Here is an 18,284-nt window from a genome sequence, read left to right as displayed (position 1 = left end):
ACATGGTAGGCAAGCACTCTACCTCTGAGCCACAACCCCAGCCCTGTGAAAGATATTTTTAATACAACTTCCTTTGAGCCATTTCTTGTGAGCCATTTGTGTGATTAACTCTCAATATATTTTTGTTGTTGTTTTGGTACTGGGTGTTTAACCCAGGGGTACTTTACCACTGAGCAACATTCCCATCCCTTTTTATTTTGAAACAAGTTTTCACTAAGTTACTTAGGACCTCACTAAGTTGCTGAGGCTGCCTTTGAACTTGTGATCTACCTACCTCAGCCTTGGAGTTGCTAGGCTTGCAGGCATGGCACAGCCGTAACTTAATTTACTGGAGAGTAAACTGCCTAAATTCATGAAGTGAATGAGCCTGCAGATTTTGATACAGATGTGTTCAGTATAAGCTATTCATCAAGACCTTCACACTACAGTACTAAACATATTAGTTAGGGCTATTCCACATCTTATGCCATGAAAACAGCAAATCCCTGCTCTGCAATATTTTTAATATACAAAAAGCTCAACAACTGATCATGTAGCACTGTAGAATGCAAATTTTATCTGTGGCCAGCAGATGGCAGTGTTCAAACCTATTCTATACAAATGGATAAGAATGGTAGTTCAGTTTAACCATCTACAGTATTGAACAAGATTTTAGGGATGCAACAGAAAACAAAAATAATAAGAACCACTTCTTACCCCCATAAAGTTTATCTATTATTCTTGCACCATATATAAGACTAAAAGAGCTCTTAAAATGTCTCAAAATGCTTGTGATGTGGCAGTATGGTCATATTGGTTAGTTGGGAGGTAAAAGAGTAGGAGGATGTCTAGGATGTATAACAGGAAGCTAAGATTACCAGCATTGATAGAGGCACAGAGAATGTGGGTCATAATAAGAATCTGTTTAAATGATGTTCATAGGAAAGTGATTTAGGGTCATCATAAGTTTGGTCATCATAGGGTCATCATTAAGTTTACAGTCTTATGTCTCAGACCTGGACACGATCACTTATCTGTAACCCCTGGGTACAGATGTCTTTAGATCTCAGAATTTGGAGGTATTTTAGAAAAATAGCCTAATGCATATACTATATGCTACCTAACACTATACACTTGCAGTGGTAGTTGGGGAGCCCTCTCATCAAACCTTCATATTTATGAATAAAATATAGGAGAATCCACATTACAGTCCATATGCAGCCTCATATTCATCAGATAAGTGTTGGTAAAAGCTTTAGATTTCAGAGACTTTTAGGTATTGGATTTTTGGATATTGTGAACCTATAATATCACATGAACAAAAGAATGAACCCTGAAATTAAAAAAAAAAAGTGTCTCAGTTTTCTTTTGTATACCATCCCAATTTTCTGGAACATAGAGTCCATAAGAGTTTGATTTTATATTTGTTTTTGATTTTATATTTGCTTAGAAAAAAGAATCCTATCTTATTAACTACTTAGTTTTAATTTTCAGCATATCTACTGATGATCTATAATTTATCTATCTACATACACATGCACAAATACATGTAGAGTTAATTTAACAAAGAGGCCTTGGATCAAAACAGGAGAAGTCTTTCAATGTTTAAGGTCCTCCAACCTTTTGGTTGTCACATGTAACATGTGAAAATCAAGGGAGAAATTTATCATACTACCTTGGAATGTTTGTGACATTTTAACTTTTATTTTTTAATTTAAAAAAATCAGAATTAAAAACTATCTTCACCACAATTTCTCTAGGTGACTAGAGATTCCAGAAGGGGAATTATTTCCAGGAAGTGAGGAGGATCTCCAAATGAAATTATGGCAGTAGAGCTCATCAGGATTGTGGAGGAAGGGAGGGTTGACCAAAGAGTTCAAGGAGCTTACCCAATGGAGAAACCAAGTAGAAGGGGTGTTTTTGGTAGTAGTCTTCTAACACCTGAATTCATAAACTGTCTCTGTTGACTTGCTTCATTCTACTCTTTATCTCTTTCTCAAAAGCATTTGAAGCCCCTTACATAAATATGTAAAATAGCAAATCAAACGTGTGTGAAAGAGACCAGGTAGACAGGAGGTGAATCCAGGAAGTCAGAGAAAAAGCTGGACACTGCCATTTGTACATTTGCTGCTGGGTTTTCCAGGTACCACAGCAAAAAGAGAAGAATTCTGTATATGAAAATACCACCTCATTGAGCACTGCTGTCCTCCAGAACACACCACATTCCTCTCTTAACGCAAGTGATACTTTACATAAATATTTATTAAATGAATCAAGATTTATAATATCTTTAATATTATAAATAACAGTAGTGCTCTGAGGAAAGTCAGCTTCTTTTTAGCACTTGGAAATTTCCCTCTTGGCCTTTCTCCAAATGGAGATATCATAGAAGTAGGGACCATGGTCCCTAATAACATCTTTAAGAATCATGGAGCAATTGTTATATGCAGCTTTCATTCATTTGTTCATTCATTATTTAACTGATTTGTTCATTGAACAACCATTTAACCCAATTTGTCTCAAGACATATGAATTCAAAAACTATAAACCGGGTGCACACCTCTAATCTCAACTACTCAGGAGACAGAGGCAGGAGGATTAGCAAGTTCAAGGCCAGCCTCATCAACATGGTAAAATACTGTATCAAAATAAATTAAAAGGCCTGGGATGTAGCTCAATGGTAGAGCACTTGCTATGTAAGGCCCTATTTTCCATCCCCAGTCCCAAGGAAAAAAAAAGCTGTGTAGAAGAGGGAGAGTGTAAATAAACAAATATAAAAATGTGGCAGAGCTTGTATAAGGGTCTCCTTGTAGAGTGCTGCTGTTAATACCTAGAAGCATAAGTAGCAAAGGGTAGAAAGTTGCTAAATACTTGTAAGTGCATTTATGAGGTAGATGGAATCAGTTGGGGGCAGACCACAGGGAGATTTGGGGAGCTGCTGGTGGCCCAGGGGCTAGGGTGATGTTCATGAATGGATGTGGGAAGGCTGGAGACACCTTGTGTCATTAGTTTGATAAATAGATCTTAGTCCCATCTCAAATGCAATAAATGGGAGTTTTATTGTATTTTTGTTTTGTTAACTTCTTTGTCCAGAATGATCTTCAGCTGATGGCAGGATAGAAGACAACTCTCATAGGAAGAGGCAGCAACTCCTTTGACATGTGTGACCTCATTATATATTCTCAATAATCCCCCCAGACACTGGTTCCATTTTCCATAAAACTGAGAGCTGGGGAGTTGATTTGCTGAAGATCACTCATCTATGAGAAAAAAACTCCCACTCTTCTTAATGAAATGAAATCCTCATTTTATAAGCCGGATTCCATGTGGGGCAAGGAGCTCTCTCCTACACTTCCTATTCTTGGCTAAAGGCTCATCTTATCCTAAAAATATGCCCCTAGTCCCCACTTAGCCACTTTGCATCCTTTGTTAGGGGACACAGAACAGGCTGAAAATCATAAAGTAAAGCAATAATATTTAGGAAATAAACATGAAAACACTACCCCAAATTCTTGTGAATTGTGGTTTAAGACAACACAAATATGCTATCCCACATTTCTGGAAATCTAAAATTCCACAGGCGTCCCACTGAGCTCAAATCAAGGCATTGGCGGGGCTACATTCCTTCCTGAAAGCTCCAGGGGGAATCTGCTTCCCTTCTGCCTCCAACCTCCAGGCACTGTCCTCTCTCCTTTGCCTTTTTCTTTCTCCTTCCACCCTCAATCAGCAACTCCTGACCTTTTTGGGTTGTCACATTTTTTTTTCTCTGATTGTTCTGCTAGAAGAGGTTCTCTGCTTTTTGCTTAAGGATTCATGTGATTAGTCAAGGCCTGCCAGGATGTTGCCATGTCAGTTAATGTATTTGCAAAGCATATGATTGTGTTTAGGATTAGGGCATGGACGTCTTTGGAAGTCTGTGATTCAGGTCATCATAGCATGGAAATTAGAAAGGTAGTGGTATTAATTTGTTGGATTATTGCAGTGAATGCTTATATTTTTAAGTTGCCTTGGCATCTACCTTTAAGAATAAATTTGGCTTTCTCATCACCAGAAGCAGGTATCCATGGCTTGTAATAGTTTTTAATTCTACACCACACCCAATGGCTCAAGCTGATGGCCAGAGGTAATAATTCAGAGGCATCTCTCCTGCCTTGCTGGCTGGGCTACCCACTTCTGTGCCACTTCTTTAAAAGAACTATTTAGATATATGTCCATGCATTTCACCTGTCAGAAACAGCAGCATGGTTGCCTATGTCCAGTGCCTCTGGCTTTAAACCCACCAATCACAGCTCCCTGAAGGAAATCTGTTTGGATGAGGGTCTGGCCCCAGCAAAGGAGTGGGCCCACAAGTGTGTCTCTCAATCTGCCTGTGTTCCCTGACCTCCCTGTGTGGAGGTCATTCTGAACATGGCATATATCCTTTAGGGGGTATACGTACTGAAAACAACTTAAAGTTTCACATTATGGTGTGTCATTGGAATAGTGCCTGCACTCTGAGTCTGATGATGAGGCACCGAGGAGAGACTTATGCAGGTGGATCTCCTGTCCTCCTTCTTCTGTCTTGGCTTCTGGTGGTTACTAGAAGCAGCAGCAGCAGCCAGATTCATTCAAAACAACCATATCCAGAATATTTCATTATGCCTCACTTTGATCAAGTGCTTGAGAATTGTAGGAAAGAACCAGAAAAGAGAGATGTGGAATTATGTCCATGAAAAGGACATGTCAAGGAATAGAATGCTTAACACTGGAAAAAAAAATAAAAGACCGTATTAGGAGTGGATGCTTATCATTTCAAGTTGGAGTGGGATCAGGGCAATGGGTTAAGGAGGCATGAGATGATTATAAAATATCTTCAAGTTCTGTCCCACAACAGAGGATTTAAACGTGTGCAGTCTATTCTCAGAGGGCAGATCAGGACCAATTCTCTGCAAACTCCTTTGATACAAACTTTGGCACAATTTTTGGCAGGACATGTAGCAAATCAGTATTACCATTATTGGTGTTCTTAAATGGTACAGTCTAGAATTGCTATAGCTGAATGGTGTGGAAAGTCTTATGAAAAAGCTTTGAGCATTAGATGAGGGATCATCTCAGATCAGCTTTCAAATTCAATTTAACCCCTACAGTTACTGAGTCTATGGCTAGGATTTCACTCCTGGCTTTTGAACACTTCTAGTTGCATATAAGTGGAAATGAACAAGGAATGAAAGGGGGAAGGTATTCAGGTGAACATAATATGTGTTTCTTCTTCAAAATACTGATGCATTTGCTACTGAGGAGGACAGTACTAGGCATACTTCCTAGGGAGCTTTTGGCCTTCGACAGAATCCATCATAAGAGTTCATCCTATGCCCACAAAAAGGGGATGCTGTGTAAGTGGTTGTTTGCATTCAGATGCCTCCTGAAAATATTGAGTGGTTTGTGCTATTATTGAGAAACAATACTGTCCCCAGCCAGAGGGACAGTAGAGAATCACAAATAGCACACAAATATTTTAAAAAGAACACTCTCTGGCATATTCAAATGTGAACACCAAACAAACAAATGAACTAGGAACAGGTAAGACTTTAAGAAAATGTAGATGCATTGCTTTGGGTGGTCCATATGGGCATTTAGTGTGACTTGTATATTGAGGAAGTTAGAAAATGGAAGAAGAAAATTAAAATGGAAGAAGAAAATTTAAAAAAATAGACCAGATCATTTCATCTTATTCCTGAAGACAATCGTTATTTTGAGTTTTTTTTTTTTTTTTACCAGTTCACTTTGGGGATGATTATTTGGATTCACTTACATCAGTTCTATGAGCTTCCATAGAAAGTGTTGTTTTTATGTCATTATGTGGATGCTGCTTAAGAGTATTTCTTTAATATTTTTAGTAATTGTGTTATCATTCATTTTCTTGATCTTTTCAAGGCATACCTACATTTTAAAATTATAAACCGAAACAAAAATTATTTTCTATCTCAGAAATGTCCACAGAAATTAGAGGTTAGTTAGAATTTCAGTTGTATTTCAGAGAAGTCGCCATCATTCCTTTTAGCTGCGATTTAGGTATCTTCAAGGAGAATCTGAAGTGTCTTTGAAGTTGTAATGATCATTCTAGACTAAGAGGAGCTTGTTCTGACACTTAAGTTTCGTGTCCAATACGGTCAATGACTTCATAGCCTTTCCATCTTCTTTCCACTTCTACGGGTTACCCTACAGCAATAATGCTAATCCAAGCCAGCTCCTGATACGCTTCTCTGTAGTCAGGGGAAGGTCAGCTATTTTTTGATCCCCATGGGAGAAAAGACAGCTCCTCAATCAGTATCTTAAAATAACCAGCCATTCTCAGCTGCCGGGCTGGAGTCCCTCCAGCCGGGACCAAAGGGAATTCAAATCCGCGGGCTGGGTCTAAGGAGAGAAGCCACCAAAACATGAACTAGAACTGGCTTCTTGGGAAGATCTTGCAACCTCAAAGATCTTATTCTTTCTTTTTTATTGTTGTTGAGAAGCTACGTGTCTGCCCTACTGCAATTTCTTATTTTATTTAAGAGGAAACCAGTGGACCGAAAATGAGACTAAATATTGCCATCTTCTTTGGGGCTCTCTTCGGAGCTTTGGGGGTTTTACTGTTTTTAGTGGCTTTTGGATCGGACTATTGGCTTCTGGCAACGGAAGTGGGAAGGTGTTCAGGTGAACACAATGTGCGTTTCTTCTTCAAAATACTGATGTATTTGCTAGTGAGGAGGACAGCACTATGCGTCCTCTTGAAGTCAGAGAATAGCAGTGGGGTGTCTTTCTGTATAGAAGAGATCTGTAGGAAGCTACTGGTCATCATTACAGGGGAAAGAAGACATTTCTTTAAAATTTTCTGGATGCAGGAATTTTGATTATATTCTCTGAGTCGATGGCAAGTTACTGCCTTTGTTTCCTTACAGATAGAGAATATCACTTTCCACCATGAAGGATTTTTCTGGAGATGTTGGTTTAATGGGATGGTGGAAGAAAATAACTCCAACATCTGGAAGTTCTGGTACAGTAAGTGCAATTTAGCTTTATTTCACCCCTTGTCTATGAAACAAAAAAAGCAGACTGTTTCCTATTTAGTACATATCCCTTACGAAAGTACTGGATTCTTGATTATAAAATCTTAATGAGATGTTTTCAAAGGTCCCAAAGAGAAATGTCTGTAGGTATAATTATTTTTATTTTCTACCATAATTTAGGAATCTGAATGCTTATGGAAAAATGGAGGTATGTGCTGTTGCTCTGCTCACATTTAAAATATACTAACTCTAACAAACAAAACAGATATTATCTACGGTGTTCCTTTTCAAGTGTCTATTTCTATGTTGCAAATAAATGTTCTTTTGGGGGGGCTATAAACACATGAAATCTCAAATGTAAAAATTCAGAAATAATGGTATTATTTTATATTCATAGCTTCAAAGTTTTTTTAAAAATGTCTTTTTCATGTAATGAAACTTAATTACCAGCAGTGGCAGATGAAAGCTTTTTCATTTGGTCTTCACCCAAGTTTGTAGGCAATATCAAGGAACGGTTTGCTTTTGATGTTTTCATTCTTGTGTAGAAACTTTAAAGTTCCCTTTTGAAGTCAAGTAACTTTCTAAGACCATGATGCACTCTTTCAACTGTATTCCTTATTCTATAATAATCTTTGAAAACCAATTCATTGACAATGGCTAGCATTTATTTTATTGTCTCCCACAATGAAAGAATTGTTTATTAGCCTAAAGCCTATTGAGGGTTGAAATTGTTAGTGTGCTTATCAAATACTCCTGTGAAAAATCAAAGTGCGTATTTACACAGTAGTCAAGGTTACAGAATATATAATAAGAACATAAGGTCACTGAAGACTTAAGCTGATGGCACTTTGTTATATACAAAAGGAACAAAGTAGAGATGAAGTGGCCTTTTTGAGAGGAGGGCCTGCACTGCCCTACAGAGCATTTGGGGCTGGAGAATAAGCATGCAAATTGCCAATGGAAACTTTTTAGACCCTAATAAAGTGGAGTAAGTCAGAATGTGCAAGAGGAAGATTTTGCCAGAGACATAGAGAAAGAAAGAATATATTCTTCCTCCTTACATTACACACAATGATATTTTTTCAGACAACATAAATTTCCTTCATGTGGTTTCCTCAAATGCTAGAAATTTATTTGAATCATTAACTTGGACGATCTATCATTTGTATCTTTTCTGTAAAATAGAATGGGTATAGAAAAAATTATATTAATTGGAATTAATCTAAGTTATATCTAATTTTATTAGATTTTTAAAGTTGCTTTTGAATACCTACTGTGTTAGGCATTATGCTAGGTATTGGGGAACATGTGAAAACAAATGAAACATAATGCCTTTGATTTTAAGGTGATACAAAGGGCATTTATTTCATTAAATTATGTCATGCAGCTAGATGTTCTAGATCAGTCTAACTTCCAGGTCCCCTGTGCTATTTGGTAGAGATTTTGTTTCTCATACAGCAAGTCTGTGCATTTGTTGTTGGAACCGACAGTTTCACTGTACTTGTATATCCCTGGTCCCATATTTCTGCTCCATTGGCAAAATATGTCATCTCAGAGCCTCTCAATAACTAATAGCATTGGTGTGCTTTTTTTCCTAGCCAATCAGCCACCGTCCAAGAACTGCACACATGCTTACCTGTCACCGTACCCCTTCATGAGAGGCGAGCACAACTCAACTTCCTACGACTCTGCCATTAGTAAGTACCCCACACTTCACATGCCTCTAAAAGTAACTTAACCTTCTGTTGTGAAATTTTTGTGGGAAATTAAAAAATAACTTAATACTTATAATTCTAATACTTTACCTCATATTAATCTGTTAAATGTTAAAATACATTATCTTAACACATTGTTTATAATTTTAATATGACATAACTTTCATCTAAAAACAGAGCTTATTTTGCCAGGCATAGTGCTGCACACCTGTAATCTCAGCTACTTGGGAGGCTGAGGCAGGAGCATTTCAAGTTAGAGGTCAGCATGGCAATTTAGTAAGACCCTGTCTCCAAAACAAACAAAAAACAGGGAAGGCTGGGGACGTAGTTCTGTGGTAGAGTGCTGTCCTGGTACCTCTAAATAAATAAATCAAATAAAATCAATAAACAAAAGAAGAACTATTTTGATTTACTTTTTGCATATAAAAATAATGTGGTTTTCAATATGAAGACAATGATGGATGTTTCTAAGAAGCCTAAGAGCTTAATTGACCTAAAACTAGTCTTATAACTCAAAATATTATAATACACATACTATTTTTTATTTTGGTACCAGGAATTGAATTCAAGGGCACTTGATTATTGAGCCATATCCCCAGCCCTATTTTATATTTTATTTGGAGACAGGGTCTCACTGAGTTGCTTAGTGCCTCAATTTTGCTAGGGCTGGCTTTGAACTCACGATCCTCCTGCCTCAGACTCCAGAGCCACTGGGATCATAGGTGTGCAACACCATGCCAAGCTACACAGTTTTTAAGACATATGAGAATATGATTATTTTATTGTGTTCATATAAAATGACTGAACTCTTTAGAGTGTGATATACCACAAAAGATAGATAATCAAGCAGTCTTAACTGGAAGACATATTAGAAATATTTAGCTTTCAGTAACTAAAACCACGGGTTTATACCAACTATCAATGCCATACACAAGGCCAAAGAGTATGTGTTTGTCAAAAACAATATCTAATATATTTAATTCTCTGCATAAAATGAAATAGAGCTCTCTGGAGATAGAGAACCAATTGAATATTTATGCAGTTGTTCTGCCATATCCTTGGTGGACAGGTCTTCTGCAGATACCCAAATCTCTGGATGCCCAAGTCCCTGTATGTAAAATGGTATAGAATTTACATATAACCTGCACCCATCCTCCTGTTTATTTTATACTCTAAATTACTTATAATATCTAATATAGCGTAAATGCTATGTAAGTAGTTGCTATGTAGTATTGTTTATGGCATAATGACATAAATAAAAAGTCTGTACATGTTCAGTACAGACACAATATTTTTCTGAATATTTTCAACCAGTGGCTGGTTAAATCCATATATATGGAGTCTCCAGATATAGAAGACTGACTACATGTGTGTAAGTGTGTGTGTGTGTGTGTGTGTGTGTGTGTGTGTTTACATGCAAAAAGAGAGGAAAAGGAAGGGGTAGAGAAAATTATTGGAATAATTTGTTTATCTATCTATCTATCAAACTATCTATCTATCTATCATCTATCCACTCATCTATATATTTAATGAGAGGTTGGTTTTAAGGATTTGGCTCATACGATTGTGGGTCCTGGCAAGTTTGAAGTCTGCTGAGCAAGCTGGCAGGCTGGAGATTCAGATAAGAGTTGATGTGGCAGTCTCGAGTCTGAAGCCTCGAAACTCCAGCAGAATTTTTATGTTGCAGTCTGGTGGCTGAATTCCTTCCTCCTCAGGAAAACTTTGCTCTTCAGGCCTTTGACAAATTGGATGAGGCTCACCCACATTATGGAGAATAATCTGCTTTGCTCAAAATGAACTGATTATAAATGCTAATCAAATCTAAAAATACCTTCCTGGAAACATCTAGCTTAGTGTTTGACCCAACCACGGGGCACCGTAGTCTAACCAAGTTGACACATAACATTTACCATCCTAGAACTTAGCACATAGTGGATTCATCTGTTTTTCTAAGTTTGTCAAATAAGCATTTCCATACATTGTAATTTCACTTTGTGTTTGTCAAAGATCTTGCCTTTATCATATTAACACGACTCTTTAAGAAGTGGGTTTGGGGTCTGGAGGAAAAAAGAGATGAGGTAACCTACTTGTGCACCGAAGATTTTTGGGTTCAGAAGACTGTGGCTGCTGGCCTTGGAAATGTGTGAGGTGTGAGTGTCCCTTCCCATTAGAAGCACACCAGGCATCTCACCCACACTTGTCGGGACCCTGTTTCATGTAGAATGTGGATGATCTTACTGCTGTGAAAAGAGATGGTGGTATGGGAAAGAATAGGAAAAACTACTTTTGGTTTATGGAAAAATTACAAAGAAGGGGTCACCTTCCAGATATTCTTTCTTTTGTAAAAGAAACTCAGAAGTCATGCAGGGATGACTTTCCAGAACACAAGGTATTTGCATTAATGTAAGTATTGACATTGTTTTTCATCTGTTGAGGTCCTTCTATGAGCTATGTATTATTGACACTATATATTTTTAAAAGAATCTACATATTTGAAAATTCTGTACCTCAAAAAGGATAGTGGAGAAGTAGAAAAACAAGGTAACATAATCTATGCATAATAATTATGATGGAGATGGATAGTAAATACATGTCAGAGAAATTACACTGCAATTACACTTAGAATTATTATGTAGCACTGCATATAATTACTGTGTCATTTTTTGGATCTAGTGACAAAACCATTTCCAATTTTTTTTTTTAAATTATCAAACTCTTCTTTGGCATACATATTGTGACTCCTTATTCACTTTAAACTACTTTATAAAAAACTTTAAATAAAAATGACTGAGATGTGCAATACAGGTCTTATGACAGAAGTAATATAAGAGTTTCTTATTTCCTCATAATAATGTACAAAGATCTCTAATGTTAGTATGCTCTGTGTTTTTCCTTGTTTCCTGTATCTAAGAGAATGACATATATTTTTTAAAAAAATGTTTTAGTTATTGATGGACCTTTTTTAAAAATTCATTTATTTATATGTGGTGTGAGAATCAAATCCAGTGCCTCACACAACATGTGAGGCAAGCACTCTACCACTGAGCCACAACCCCAGCCCAAGAATGACATAGGTTTAACTAATATGAAAGTATTCTACCTTGCTTTTCTGAATGTATTTCCTAGTTAATGAGACTACATAGTCTTCAATACACTCCACAGCCACTACTTAGCTTTATATAGCTTCATAATTATCAGGCATTGCATACTTACCAAGTTATTTTCAGTAAATTGCAAGTATTGTTTATGAAATCTAATGTATTATGACCCAGAACATTGTTGGCAAAACTATCCTGTATTCTCCTGAGCTTTTACAATACACGTGTCAGTGACAAATTCAGTGAAAATACTATCATGGTCTTTGATTGTTTTTTGAACTCTTATTTTTATTCTTTCAGAGTGTCAGAGGACAGTACTGATGGCATCAGTAACTGAGACTTGGAGGAAGCATGAGACCCCTTCACACAGTTGATTATTGGTAGAACCTAAGACAAAGATTCAAGTCTCTGGTCTTATTTCAATTGACAATCTTATAAACTCCAGTAAAGGAAAAGACTGAAAGCAGTGCTCACTTGTAAGAAGTGTAATTCTTCTATTTGTACCTCAATCAAAAACCAAATTAAACCCACATCGGCTTTTTTCTGCCTTTCTATCTGCACCTGACCTGTGTATATGCTCAGGTCTAATTTACTATTTCCTTCAGTTGTTCTTTTTTAACTCTTAAATACATATTCTGAAATCCAGTTTTTCTCCATTATAATTATTTGAATGATTGGCCAAGGCTAGGGAGAGTGGCCTAATTCTCAGAATTGTCTGTAACACAGGCTTACTATTTCAAAGTCCCTTAAATCATTCTATTACCTTTTGAGATTTGTTAGAGTTTAGATTTTCTGGTTTATTTTTTGCTTACATTCAGTCATAGTTCACTTTTTTTGGTATCATTTGGTAATGATATACTGGACATAAATTAATTCTCAAGATAATTCAACCCTGAGGGAATTAAATTCCCCTTTCTTGGGGTTCACATAATCTCTGACACTCCGCTCCCCACATATCAAAGTGCTGTAAGCTTAGCTGTAATTGTTCACCTTAGATTCTTCATTATTTCTTCTAGCTCCCTAATGGCACAGAAGGTAAGCTATTTGTAGTTTTATCCCTAGGACTTAGTTTTAGTACCTGGTAATTGAGAGATACTTAAAAATTTGTGTAGAATAGCTTTAAGCAAAAAAAAAAAAAAAAATCGCATTTAGTATTTTCATCAATAAGTCACTTAAATTTTAGGGGTTTTTTTCAGGTGGAAAATTTTAGAAACTTAATTGTATTGTACTATTTTTTTTTCAAGGGAGGACAGTGCTGGGGATTGAATCAGGGCCTCATACATGTTCTACCACTAAACCATAAACCCTGCTCTAATTTTCTTACAAAGCCACATGTATTGAACATAATTTCACTTTTTCTTGGCAGATTGAAACACACAGCTAGCGACCATAGCCTTTGAGTTCTGAAAATTCAGTGTTTGTCTCTGTCTTCAGGGCCTTTGTACATTCTATGACCTTCCCACAACGCAATTCCTGTTTTTGTACCCCATCCTCCCTTCATTTCTTTAAACAGGTTTATTCTTTTGCTAGTTCAAGTTCAAACCTCAGTGTTCGGAGGAAGGCTCCCTTGCTGTCCCTGTACCCCACTAACATATGGACTAGATCAGCTTCTCCTTTATGAAAACATTTTTCAGATAATTTATACAAAATATTTTAATTATTTATTTGCATAATTACTGTGCTCATGTATTCTATTTGCAATTCAGTCTAAATTCCATGAGGATGGTAGTCTCATGTGACCAGCACACTGCTGTATTGTACCCACTCTAGGCTAAACTCCCAGTGAATATTTTGGGGAATTCTCCATTATTATACTGCATATGCCCAAGTATCTATTGATGGGTGGAAGATTCCTTGAACGCTTTACAAAATGATCCCATATTTTTCACACATTTATTTTTGCATGCTTTGTAACTTTTGGTCTCTAGCATTGTTTCCACCTTTCAGTTGTGCTTTGTTTTTATTGCCAGTGTTTGTTTATGCATCTAGTTTTCTTTCCCAGTCTTTCCTTTTTTTCACACTTACAGAAATTGTAAACTGATGGGACGAATGGGAGACTAGCGGGAGGAAGATAGTGGGTGTGATATTAGTCAGCAATGCATTAGGCTGCAAGTAAGAGAAAACACAAATAGTAGCTAGAAAATAAGGACTACTTGGGTTCCACAGCAAGAAGATCGGATGCAGCTGCCATAGTGATGCTCTCAGGGACCCTGGCCTTCTTTGGCAAGAGGAAAGTCATCTTCATGCTTTATTAGCGTAAAGGTTGCTAGAATTTTCCAGTAGGATTCTGTCAGTGTTTTATTTATCAGAGTGCTGATGGATGCTGCCACATGTCCCTCAGGCTGGGACACAGAGGAGGAGAAGGAAGAACAGCTGGGAGTGAGTGTTGAGTGAATCAACTGGAAGAGGAGGCTCAGGGGACAGGATGATAGCCTTGCCAGAAAATAATCAGGGGTTGAACACAGTGTGAGAATAAAGAGGAGAGGGGAATAATGGACATAAATGATATTTGAAGTGTTAATGAGTGAAATTTGGTAGCCAAATGCAAGAAAGCTTGAGAAATCTAGTGTAAAACTTCTTTTGAAGAAGGGGTCATTCAGTTTAAACAACATACACTAAAAGGTAATATAGTGACTTACCTCCAAAGGATCAGTCATATTTTAGTATTTTTTCTTTCCAGTCCTTTTTATGTGAATAGTTGTAGTCATTATACATACTGATGTATATCTTGCTTTTATATTTTTATGTTAGCAAACATTTCCCTATGTTTCTGCTGGTTTCTCAAATTTTCTGTAACAGCTGGTATTCCCAGATTAAAAATAATTTTGTGTCTAATATATATCAAATTTTTTATTAATGTTTCAGGTAATATTTCCAGAAGGATGAATGGTGAATCCAAAGATAGTAATGGGTTTTCTTGTTTCTGTACCAGGTTGTTTTCCAACTGGTACTTGTTGGAAATGTACCAATAGTACCAATTGGAAAATGATTTTCACCTAAGAAAATTAGGTAGGGAGGACAGAAATGTGAGAGTTAAGAGAAGGAGTTGTGTTTCAAGGTGGAGGACAGAGTGTTAGGGGTTTGGACATAATTTGAGTTGATGATGGCATACCAGTTGAAGTAATTTGGCAGGTCTTATGGTGTGCAAAATTGTTTTGTTTTGTTTTGTTTTTTCCTGAAAGGCATTGTCATCAGCACAACAGGTACTGATGTGAAAGTTGCAGGGGTAATTTTTGGATATCAGATGTAATCTTTCAGGAAAAATATCGTAGGAAAAAAAGACTGTAAAATATCAATCATACCTAGAGCAAGAAGGAAAAACCAAAGACAGCTCACAAATAACAAAGAGAAAGACACATTGAGGAAATGGAGGAACAGTTCAATGCAAGGTCAAAGGAGACCCTGGAGGGAGAAGTTGGGGAAGCAGGCCATGGTCCCCCATGACCCCCTCAGAACTGAGAAAGAGAAAGGAGCACCTACTGCCCAGACAGAAGTTCTGAAGGAGCCTACTCATCCCCTCCCCACCAAGGGTTCAGCTTTATGTCCATAAAGACGCCTCTTTCCAGGTACTGCTTGCACCCCTACACCTGCAAGCCCAAAGGGTCAGCCTGAGACTTCCAGAACTTCTGCCCTGGGGCCAGTTCACTGCCCATTCTCTCAGGCTGAACTCCAGGTCTCTTTTCCAGGTGAGACCCTTCCTCCCCGCCAGGGAACTCTTTCCTTTTTCTGGCACATTTCCTTGCCTGATCATCCTCCAGAGACCCAAGCCACACCCCAGGCTTCTTCTTCCCTGCTCTGGGAAGCTGTGACCCTCCCAAAGGGGTAGGGCAGCAGAATGCTGGGAATGTGAAAGCTCACACCACCACTGGGCAAGGCGTGGGCGGTGAGAAAGTGGAGACCTTTGTCTGTAGCCAAGTTTGTGCCTGGAATAGCTACCATAAAAGACAGTATTGCAGAGAGTATGAGTCTACAAAACAACCACACACACACATACATGCACACACACACACACACACACACACACACTTGTCTTTATTATATAGCACAAAATATAATAATGAACCCCTTTACATTTGACAGTTTGAAACAGTACCCAAATGAATTAGGATTTGAATCAAAGTTAATATAAATGTAAATACTTAAGTTATTTAGGAAACATAGTAACTTGCCCTGGGTATCTAATAATCTCATTGAATTCCTCCTGCTTACCCCTCTCAAACTGATTTTCTGGGGTAGCCGGGTCTGTTACTGAACTCAGGTTTTGGGATCCCAAACTTGTAGACTAACATTATACTCAGAAAGGATTTACACACAGGCTTAACTGTAAGGGACTTCTGCTCAAGCCGGAGGGAGTCACAGCACTTGCAGGGAGGTGCCAGGGCCAGACAAGTGAGAACCAAGGGGAACAGGTTCTGTGACCTCTATGGGCGAGGCAGGAACTCGGTCACACGTAAAGGTGGGACTTTAGTGACACGCTGTCCGCTTCTTCATCATGCCTTTCACATGCTGCCTGAATCACTACCATCCCAAGTCCCTACCTAGGGGTGCCGGTTTTACTATGCTACTAAGGTCAAGATAACTGTGGGTACGTTAGTTGACTTTTCTACACAGGCATTTGTCCCTCATCGCTAAGAATTGCCTTCTCATCTAGAAAAGTCTCTAATATTATTTTTTTAATTTGATTTGTTTATTTTAATTAGGCATATATGAGAGCAGAATGCATTTTGATTCATTGTACACAATTGCAGCAAAATTTTTCATTTCTCTGATTGTACATGATGCAGTATTGCACCATATGTGCAGTCATACATGTACCTAGGGTAATAATGTCCATCTCATTCTGCCATCTTTCCTGCCCCCCATCCCTCCCTCCTCCATTTTCCCTATGCCACCCCTACCCCCCCAACCCCCGCCATTGTAGATCAGCATCCACTTATCAGAGAGAACATTTGACCTTTGGTTTTGGGAATTGCCTTAATTCACTTAGCATGATATTCTCCAACTACATCCATTTATTGGCAAATGCCACACTTTTATTCTCTTTTAATGCTGAGTAATATTACTCATTGTGTATATATACTACAGTTTCTTTGTCCATTCGTCTACTGATGGGCATCTAGGTTGCTTCCACAGTTTAGCTATTGTGAATTGAGCCGCCAAAAACATGGATGTGGCTGCATCACTATAGTTTTCTGATCTTAATTTTTCAGAATAGTGTAGACCCTGCTCTGGCTGGCTGGAACTGGCATTTTTGCTAATCACAGTCTTGAAAGGCCCAGCTAACCTTCCCAGCCTCCCATCTCCTGGTGGGTCATCTCACTCCCAGAGACTTGGAGACTAGTCTACCTTTGAACTCCTGATTTTTCTGGTATGGCTAGTAACCCCATAAGACCGAGAGCTGGCTTGGCTCTCTTATTTCTCCTGAGACATGTCCTTCTTTTAATACTAAGGGGTCCTGTTTTTAACTAAATTTATCAACTTTTTAAATATATTTTTATATGTTAATTCTGGACATTTAAAACATTTTCCCCAAATATGTTTAAACTGTCCTCTTCCGCTTTTGTTGTGAAGAAAAAATAATGTATTACAAAAATTTAATGGAAAATGCATCTAGTCATTTCTTTCCCATAAATGCCAGGTACCTAGGTATCCAAAAATGCCTTAGAGTCCCCTGAATTTCCTGCTATTCATTCAAACATGTGATATATCACACAGCCATGACCACAGACCCAGCATCTTACAGGGGTGGTTGCAATTCTTGATCAACAGCTGACTTTCCATGTAGGACCCAGGGCAGGCCCCCTGGTGTCCAGGTGTGAGCCACCTCATGGTCCACATTGCTTTCTCATACGGCTCCTGAGAATAGAGGTAGCTTTGTACTCACAAGGCCCAACATTGAAGTTGTGGTTAATAATCTGTTCCTTTTTGGAGGGTGCTATTTCATGTTGTCTACAATTTATTCATGGCATTCTCAGGATTGTTGGCAGTTTATGAAACTTTGCTCCAATAATAGAAGGTGATTATATTGTGAAAACAAGACCATGTGGTCACTCACAGCAGTGTGATGTGGCTTTCTTTTGGGAAGGACAGTCTCCCAACTCTACAGAGCTTTCTGGTGGTCTCTGTGGAAATTTCACTCTGAAGTGGTGAAATGTCCCCTCATGGGGAACCGAGAGCAGGGTTTCTCAACCTAGGTGGTATACGCATTGCTGACTAGATCATTCTTTTATTTATTTATTTATTTATTTTTTAAAATTTTTTATTGTTGGCTGTTCAAAACATTACATAGTTCTTGATATATCATATTTCACACTTTGATTCAATTGGGTTATGAGCTCCCATTTTTACCCCATATACAGATTGCAGAATCACATCAGTTACACATCCATTGATTTACATATTGCCATACTAGTGTCTGTTGTGTTCTGCTGCCTTTCCTATCCTCTACTATCCCCCCTCCCCTC

At 38.0% G+C, this 18,284-nt stretch overlaps 1 protein-coding gene across 1 annotated transcript in view; it reads left to right on the top strand.

Moving 5' to 3' along the window:
• The first annotated feature begins 6,300 nt into the window (after positions 1–6,300).
• Positions 6,301–18,284, top strand: part of Tmem182 (transmembrane protein 182) — a 55,872-nt gene continuing 43,888 nt past the window's right edge. The window contains exons 1-3 of the mRNA XM_015505012.2: positions 6,301–6,665; positions 6,900–6,999; positions 8,606–8,704. Of these exons, the coding sequence (XP_015360498.1) occupies positions 6,534–6,665; positions 6,900–6,999; positions 8,606–8,704 (331 nt within the window). The 5' untranslated portion in view covers positions 6,301–6,533. The remainder of the gene's footprint in view (positions 6,666–6,899; positions 7,000–8,605; positions 8,705–18,284) is intronic.

Source organism: Marmota marmota, unplaced genomic scaffold, assembly GCF_001458135.2.
Source record: "Marmota marmota marmota unplaced genomic scaffold, marMar, whole genome shotgun sequence".
In the NCBI taxonomy this organism is placed as follows: domain Eukaryota; kingdom Metazoa; phylum Chordata; class Mammalia; order Rodentia; family Sciuridae; genus Marmota; species Marmota marmota.
Note: the sequence above shows the minus strand (reverse complement) of the source record. Positions and strands in the feature narration are given on the sequence as shown.